Source organism: Populus nigra, chromosome 5 (assembly GCF_951802175.1).
Source record: "Populus nigra chromosome 5, ddPopNigr1.1, whole genome shotgun sequence".
Taxonomy (NCBI): domain Eukaryota; kingdom Viridiplantae; phylum Streptophyta; class Magnoliopsida; order Malpighiales; family Salicaceae; genus Populus; species Populus nigra.
This window is the reverse complement of record NC_084856.1, coordinates 22,836,770-22,845,798: the sequence shown is the minus strand read 5'-3', so window position 1 is coordinate 22,845,798 and position 9,029 is coordinate 22,836,770. Positions and strand designations below refer to the sequence as shown.

The 9,029-nt window shown below is 34.2% G+C and overlaps 1 protein-coding gene across 1 annotated transcript; it reads left to right on the top strand.

Moving 5' to 3' along the window:
• The first annotated feature begins 2,945 nt into the window (after positions 1-2,945).
• Positions 2,946-8,595, top strand: LOC133693177 (G-type lectin S-receptor-like serine/threonine-protein kinase B120). The gene is made up of 7 exons (XM_062114340.1): positions 2,946-4,435; positions 4,581-4,697; positions 7,012-7,220; positions 7,318-7,528; positions 7,614-7,851; positions 7,926-8,073; positions 8,184-8,595. The coding sequence occupies exons 1-7, from the start codon at positions 3,109-3,111 to the stop codon at positions 8,490-8,492; spliced, it is 2,559 nt and encodes an 852-aa protein (XP_061970324.1). The 5' UTR covers positions 2,946-3,108; the 3' UTR covers positions 8,493-8,595.
• The last annotated feature ends 434 nt before the right edge of the window (positions 8,596-9,029 follow it).

Here is a 9,029-nt window from a genome sequence, read left to right as displayed (position 1 = left end):
GCGAGGAAGCTATGAGTATGGAGCTTAGATCAAGCTTATTTGTATAAGCTACTTCAATATCAGAGCGAGGAAGCTATGAGTATGGAGCTTAGATCAAGCTTATTTGTATAAGTTCTCCGATTTGAATCGTACAATAGTTTGTTTCAGTTTTTCCTATTATTCTCGTTGTATTGAAACATGAACAACATCAAATCAAGTATTCATAAAACACATTTAATTCAGATCTTAAATATATTAAAAACTCATTTTCCTAAATTCATCTTATAATACCACATAATATATTAAAAACTGATCATTTTCCTTTTCGTACAAATTCATCTTATAATAGCACATAATTAGACCGTTAGATGTTGATAACTCGACTGCTGCCTGTGCACCAAACACACTCTTCAAGACACCAATTGCTTATATCTATCAAGATTCAAACTAGATGTTGTTGCCAAGGTTAGAAAAGTTCTCCAGCAACGGAGACTGCAGGAAATCGCTGTAACCAAGCAGTGACAAGAATGTGATCGCCCCCTTCTACCTGCAACTAAATGCTAGTACTTATTTTTTATGGCAAAGAAAAGGCAATGTGGTCAGATTATAAAGCTGTCCTTTTAGCTGAAGGCTTTGAAGCAGTTGAGTGGGCTAAATAGGCCCAACAGGCCAACACTGACACAACCAGTCCAATACCTTCCTTCTTTCCTTCCTTTCAAGCAGCTCGTCACCTCGATTGCATAGAGGGCCTGGATAACAGGTTTTGCTGAAGATTGCCTGGTGTAGTTACATTTATTAAGGAACAAAATTAAGGAGTTGCAACTAGAAATTTGACAATACTAAGTCTGTTTGCTTGTTTTTGTCTTTCCTTATACAGCGATAGATGGGAGATAGTTTTTTCATCAAGAGGTCTAAAGGACATGAAGCTACTTCATAGAGATCTAAAGAATAAAGACTTTGGATTATTAATTTGTCAGTGGTCTTCTTAGATTTCAGAAATCATAAGAAATTATTTAGTTTTTATTAAGGCACAGCCGAATTAATATCTAGTTTATCTTCGATTTTAAATAGACTATCGATTTGACTAAAATATAATAAATTTAATTTTAGCTATACTGGTATAATGAACTCACAAGATATTTGGATGTAAACAATGATAAATAATTAATTCCGTTGTTATTTCCTATTATTATGTTTCTTTTATGTTTCCTCTCATCTCATTTGCAATACATACATTTCATTTTCCTGTAAATAATCATTAACTTTTCAGGGTTTACTGAAGGCCAAAAGAAGTGTCAACAGTCCTCAGAAGACATCGTTTTATTATGCAAAAAGGCACAGTACTTCATCGTTTTATCAACTTTTTGGCATCTTTTTTTACTAACAAAACACACACAAATGCCCTTCTCTTCACCTCTAACCCTCCCTCTTCCTTCCCTCAGAACCCTTCTTTAGACTCACCAAAATCCTGAGGGCGTCTTCAGAAATGGAGCTTTCGTGGTCATATATAAATATTGTCCCACCAGCTGGCATTGTCTTTTTAGGTCAATATCTTAAGGAGGAGATCTTAAGCTTATACAAGATTCTTTCTGTCTGTGAGTAGAACTTGATTTCCTGTAAAGTCGTTCTTTGATAAATGAAAATCGCTTATTCATCAAAAGAGAAATTCTGTCTGATGGGGTTTTATACAATTGATTTTCTTACATGTTAACCTTAGATGGTTTTTGGATGCATTTATATTATATATTTGATAATGCAGAAGCTACAGTGGGATTTTGATGGATTCTCCGAACTGGCATCAGCTAAATTTGACAGTAAATTTGCTTTTCAAAAGAAGGAAAATAATAGCTTGTAATGATAAAGAAAGTGTCGATTTTTTTCTTAGCATGACCAAGAAACATACGTGCCGTTTTGCATGTTTCCTTCCTGCTGTATTTCAGATATATATTCCACGTAAAGTTTTATTCAAAGGTGAGTGTGTGATGGGTTGGTCCTGTTTTGATAGAGATAGTTTTCGAGTTCCTCAAATTTTTATTTTAGTATATCGAGAGCACGGAATATATATAAAATAGATTATGAAATATTATAAATATGATTCATAACTGATTTAAAATTTAAATCACCAAATTTTTTTAAAGAATTTTAGAAAGATTTATCTTCTTAGAAATTTCTCACCAAACGTGGCATAGACTACAATATGTATTCATCTTTGACTTTGAAATGGACTCTAATTAATAATAGTCCTAAATCCTAATAGGCACCCAAAGAATACAATGAAACTTTATTAATTATTAATAGACATTTCAAGTCTACTATTACTGTGGTAATTGTTTAGTCAAAAAATCCTCTTAAAAAACAAACAAAGAGTAATAAATTAAAATAGGCAATGAGAAAAATAAAATTAATAGTTTTTTTTAAAAAAAATTTAAAATGCATCAATATAATATTTTTTATTTTTTAAATATTATTTTGAATACCAACATATTAAAATGAAAAAAAAACATAAAAAAAAGTTAACTTCAAGCAGCAAAAAAAAAAAAACATTATTATTCAGCCGTAGAAACAAACATGCACCTCATTATTGAACACCCCCTCTCCTTTTCTGCTCTTCCTCAATATATTTTTTAAAATAAAATGAAAACACTCAAGAGCACCAATGATTTTTTTTTTCAAAAAAAAATAAAAACTAATAGCATATAATACACATGAAACTGAATCTAGAACATGAATTTCAATTAATATAAGTAAAAACAATAAACAAAAGTATATTGTATAGAAATTTCCATTTTAAGTTCTAGATTTCAAAAAATCTAAATTTCTCTTTCTTCAATGCCTTATATTATTGATATTTTTACTGTAATTTGACAATTCAACCCACATTTCAGTATTACATGACTCAAAAAACAAATGGCAAAGCCTCTAATTGGAGAGGATAGCGAGAAAAGAAAAGTCCAAGTCAATGTGGAAAATTATTGGTAAGAGCTGACAGCTACAATATGACAAGAGATCTAGAGCATTATCACATAGTTGATGAATTCACAAGGGATTTCTAGTTTTTTTTCCCTTCCTCGTTCTCTGATTCATGCTCAGTCACAGCTCTTTCACCCTTAATCCCACGAATTAGAGAGGATGTGTGTTAAGACAAAGCCACGTTTTTTGCTCTTTGTGCTGTTGTTGCTATTCGTTTCCCATAGGACTTGCTTCTCCATTGTAGGTGATACCCTTTTGGTTGGCCAATCTCTCTCTGCGAGCCAGACATTAACATCTCAAAACGGCACTTTTGAACTCGGTTTCTTCAAGCCAGACACTTCTGTAAACATTTACCTGGGAATATGGTATAAGAACTTTGAAAATGAGATCATTGTTTGGATAGCAAACAGGGAGAGCCCTTTACACGACCCAGCTTCATCGAAGCTTGAATTGTCAGCTGATGGCAATCTTGTCTTGCTGATGAATTTCACCAAAACAGTTTGGTCAACAGCTCTTGCATCTTCAATGTCGAATACTAGTACAGCAGAAGCAGTACTTCTTGATGATGGGAACTTTGTCGTAAGAGATGGCTCAAATCCACCTACCATATATTGGCAGAGTTTCGATTATCCAACAGACACATGGCTACCTGGTGGAAAGCTTGGAATCAACAAGCACACTGGGCAAGTGCAGCGGCTTATTTCCTGGAAAAACCGAGAAGATCCTGCACCAGGTATGTTCTCGATTGGGATGGACCCAAATGGAAGTAGTCAGTTTTTCGTAGAGTGGAACAGGTCACACAGGTATTGGAGCAGTGGTGATTGGAATGGAGAAAGATTTACCTTGGTGCCTGAGATGAGATTGAACTATATTTACAATTTTAGTTATGTATCAAATGAAAATGAAAGCTATTTCACCTATTCTTTGTACAATACCTCATATCTTTCAAGATTCGTGATTGGTGTTTCAGGACAGATGCAACAACTCATTTGGTTGGAAGGTCAATGGGAATGGTTTCTTTTTTGGTCTCAACCAAAAGTCCCAGCTGAAGTTTATGGTTTATGTGGGGCTTTTGGAGTCCTTAATGAAAATTCATCAAGTTCTTGTGAATGCCTGAAAGGTTTTAAACCATTAGTACAAAATGATTGGTTCAGTGGTTGTGTTAGGAAATCTCCTTTGCAGTGTCAAAATAAGAGAAGTGTTGGAAAGGAAGATAGATTCCTAAAGATTTCGAATCTGACATTACCTGCAAATTCAAAAAAATATCAGAAAGTGAGTGCTGAAAGATGTAGATTGGATTGCATGGATATTTGTTCTTGTGTAGCTTATGCCTATAATAATAACAGTGGGTGTTCTTCATGGGAAGGAGATCTTATAAACTTACAACATTCAGGGGTTGCTGATGGCCGGGCTGGAGCAGAAATTTACATCAGACTTGCTGCTTCTGAGCTTGAACTACAGATTGGTAATAACAGTACCCGAACAGGTATGGTTTTGTACATATTACATATAGACAGTATGATACATACATAACCTATCTTTCCATTTTTTCTACAATAAAAAAACTTCTCAATCCATTGTAAAGGTGTTGGTTTATGATTTGGTAATATTTGATCTATATTTACTATTAGGCAATATCAAAAGGACAATACGGACAACCTTGGCTGTGGCTATTCCAACAACTCTGTTTACCTTAGGCCTCTTCATGTCCTTCAGATGTCTGCGCAAAGGAATTCTCATACACAAAGGTACATCCTGGTTCTTTCTTTAATATCTGTTGTCTGCTGGTAGACTTAATTTAATTAAATCTTGAAGTTACTGGTTATCGTATCGATATGGTAACTTTTAAAATTTAATTTGGACAAAATAACATGTTTTTAACATTTTACTTTTTAGAAAAAAAAATCTATCTAAAAAGTCGTACCTAGTATTATAATTTCTAAAAATTCTAATTATTTAATAAAGATTTTTTTGGTATAAAACTAGTTATACAAAAAAAAATATTATTACTTTTTTAACATTCTATCTAAGATAAATTTCATTACTGATTTTATCTTAAATTACTAAGAGTTTGTTATACTATATTACCGATGATCTGCTTGTATTATTCCTGATTTTGACATCAACAAATATTCAACTACGGATATTTACAACTCTAGTGTTAGTAAATATTACGTAGCAAAAAAAATATAGTATTCCTGACTTTAGTATCAGTGAATAAATCTGTAAAATATAAATTGAAAACAAGAAATACATATTTTTTGTTATTATTTTTGTAAAAAAAAAAAAAACAAGTATCTACCGCATATCAAATTTGTATTTCACAGTAAAAATCTACAAATTAAATATATAAAGAAATTGTTAGGAAAAAAATACAAATAAATCCAAAAAGGTCCACAAATTTTTTAAAAAATTTCTGATATAAAAAGAAAATTTTTTAAACAAATATTAAAACAAATTAATAAAATAAAAAAGATTGGTATAAGTAAGTGTTTTAAAAAACACATCCTTGACCCAAAATAAATTGAACTGGATGGGCTAAAGCTTAGGCCCAGCCTAGCCTTAGTTTTTTTTGTTTGCTGGATTCAGCTCAGCCTGTATGGACTAGACTTATCCGGCCCCGCCTGATCACTGGCATAAGTCCAGCCCAGTTGGTCTTTCTGCTATTGTCCTCCACTCTCCTCTGTTCCTTAGCCTTCTCTTACTGTGCCTCACTATTTTTTTGTTTCCTTCCTTTTCTGCTTCTTCCCGGCTCTCTCTGTGTTTTTGTCTGTCTCCTGCTCTTCGTCTCGTCTCTGTGTTATTCGTTCTTCTCTTTTTGTTCTGTCTGTGTTTACTTTGTCTCCTGTGTTTGCTTGTTCTTCTGGTTTCCTCTCTGTTTTCTTTTGTGTTTTGCGTCCTTGTTTCCGTGTTGGTTCGCCCTGTTTGTTCCTCTCTCTCTCCTGTGTTTCTCTGGTTTTTCTCTCCGTTCGTTTTTTTCGTGTTCGTGTCTTTTTCCCTCCCTCCTCGTCATGCCCTTTCTCCGGCTTTTATAAGCCGGAGAATGCCATGCGTTCTTGCCTTTGTAACGGCAGGCATCGTGGGGCAGCTGGCGGGCTTCCGTTGATTTGCTGCCGTTTCTCCTTCCAGTTGTTCCGGATGGGAATGGCCATTTTCATTTTGGTCGCTCAATTATGAAACCCTGTAAAGCTCCTGGCTAAATTGTAATTGAACCCTTATATTTTAGATTCTTTAACAGAAAAGTACTTTTTAATTCAGTCAACTTTTAATGTTTTAAAATTATGCCTGGTAAAATTAATTAAGCTCCTTAGACTACCCTCTTCTTTTCTTTTTAGTTCTTGGACTTTCATTTCTTGCAATTTTGATCTAAATCAACCCAAACTTTAGTATTTATTCAATTAAACCCCTAACTTAATTAAACTAATTTCAAGTTTAATTAAGTCTCCAAACTTATGATTTGATTAATGAAGTAATTCAAAGTTTAATTAAGTCCTCAAACTTCTAATTTATATTATCTTTACTTAAATTTCGATTTATTCTTCATTCATTTCATTTTTTCTATTTCATTCATTTTTTCATTTTCTTCATTTCGTTTATTTTTTCATTTTTTTATCATAATTTATTTTTTATTTTTTTTAAAAAATAAAATAAGATAAAAGAATAAAAAATTAGGTTATGATGCTGGTAATGAAAAGTAAGAAAAAGCCCTCCTCTGTAATTATGTGTTGGGTATGCAGACGATAAGGTTAATTTTGTTGGAGTTAAGACATGTTTATGAATTGAAGACTGCCTAAAATATTTAACTGAAATCTGATTTTCGTGTGTTTGTCTCCTGTAAACCAACACATCTCCGAAAAACTTCTCATATAAAATGTTCAAAACGTAAAAGGTTGTCTGTGGGTAAAATATCCAACACCAAACAAACACCAAAGTTTCTTTTAATGTCGGAAATTGTGGTTATTATAACCTGAAGTGGTTACATTTTTGGTTGATATAATCAGAATTGCTGGATATTTTAACAAAGTGATTGTGTTCAGTAATTTTTAATTTTTTCTTGAACAGGGAAGGAATATAAAGGTCACGATTTATTGCTCTTTGATTTCGATACCGATCCTAGCTCAACTAACAAAGAATCTAGCTCTGTTGACAATCGGAAGAATAGATGGAGTAAGAATATGGAATTGCCATTGTTCAGTTATGAGAGCGTATCAGTTGCAACTGGACAATTCTCAGACAAGCTTGGAGAGGGAGGATTTGGACCTGTTTATAAAGTAATTTACGTTCAAAAAATTATTCTAACCTTTTCAGAAAAAAAAAATTAAAATTGTTTGAATGACCTTTCAGAATGACTTTTGGTTCATTTATTAGGGCAAATTACCTAAGGGACTGGAAATAGCAGTGAAGAGGCTTTCAGAAAGATCTGGGCAGGGGCTTGAGGAGTTCAGAAATGAGACAATTCTAATCGCCAAACTCCAGCACCGGAATCTTGTCAGGCTATTAGGTTCCTGTATTGAACGGGATGAAAAAATGCTGATCTATGAGTACATGCCAAATAAAAGCTTGGATTTCTTTCTCTTTGGTCAGCATTTTCTTGCATTAATTTTCATTAACTTTCCAAATGCTTCAAGAAATTTATATCTGATTTGTGTATAAACTATAAACAGATGCAAACAGAGGACAAATCTTAGATTGGGGTACACGGATTCGGATAATCGAAGGAATTGCTCAAGGCCTTCTGTATCTACATAGATATTCACGGTTACGAATCATTCACAGGGATTTAAAGCCTAGCAACATTCTATTAGACAGTGAAATGAATCCAAAAATATCCGATTTCGGGATGGCTCGAATTTTTGGAGGCAACGAAACTCAAGCAAACACCAACAGGATCGTTGGAACATAGTAAGTTTCTTGAATTCCACTTTCCAGTACCAGCTACTCTTAACATGATCTGCACTGACCTTTCCAATTTTTAGTGGCTATATGTCCCCTGAATATGCTATGGAGGGCCTCTTCTCAATAAAATCTGATGTGTTTAGCTTCGGGGTGCTGGTACTTGAGATTGTGAGCGGCAAGAAGAATACTAGTTTCTACCACAGCGACTCCCTCAATCTTCTTGGACATGTGGGGAGCTTTCATATACGCTTATTTCTTTTTCTTCCAGCTTGATTTGTATTTGACTACTTTGCTAGTCTCCACACTAATGATGCAGCATTTGTGTTGTTATACCATAGGCATGGAAGTTATGGAATTCTAATAAAGCTTTGGACTTGATGGATCCAATCCTGGGAGATCCTCCTTCAACTGCTACGCTGTTGAGATACATAAACATAGGGCTTCTTTGTGTCCAGGAAAGTCCTGCTGATCGGCCTACAATGTCTGATGTTATATCCATGATCGTAAACGAACACGTGGCTCTCCCAGAACCTAAGCAACCTGCTTTTGTTGCAGGCAGAAACATGGCAGAACAAAGACCATTGATGAGCTCTTCTGGGGTACCTTCCGCGAATAATATGACAATAACGGCGATAGATGGGAGATAGTTTTTTCATCAAGAGGTCTAAAGGACATGAAGCTACTTCATCAGAGGAAGCTATGAGCATGGACCGTAGATCAAGCTTATTTGTATAAGTTCTCCGATTTGAATCGTACAATTGTTTGTTTCAGTTTTTCCTATTATTCTCATTGTATTGAAACATGAACTGTAAGGTTTTGTAAACCAATAATTATCAACCACACTGCACATGGCGTTGGAATATTATTATATAGGAAAATGTTTACAACAGAAGGTGAGAGTAATAAGGAAGTAGTTGTTACAGGATATACACTATACTATAATTAGGATTAATCAGTTCCTAGATAGACGTATATAATTAACTGTAATACAATCAGATGGCATGATCTTCTCCTGAATGCTTGGAAAGATTTTCTCCAGAAGATGGGATTGTATTAGCGTCAATACACCCCCGCAAGTCAAGCGTGGTAGGGAACACGCGAAGCTTGGACCTGAAGAGCAGAAACAAGGATCTGGATGGACTTTTGGTAAAGATGTCTGCAATTTTTAAGGGGGACGGCACATG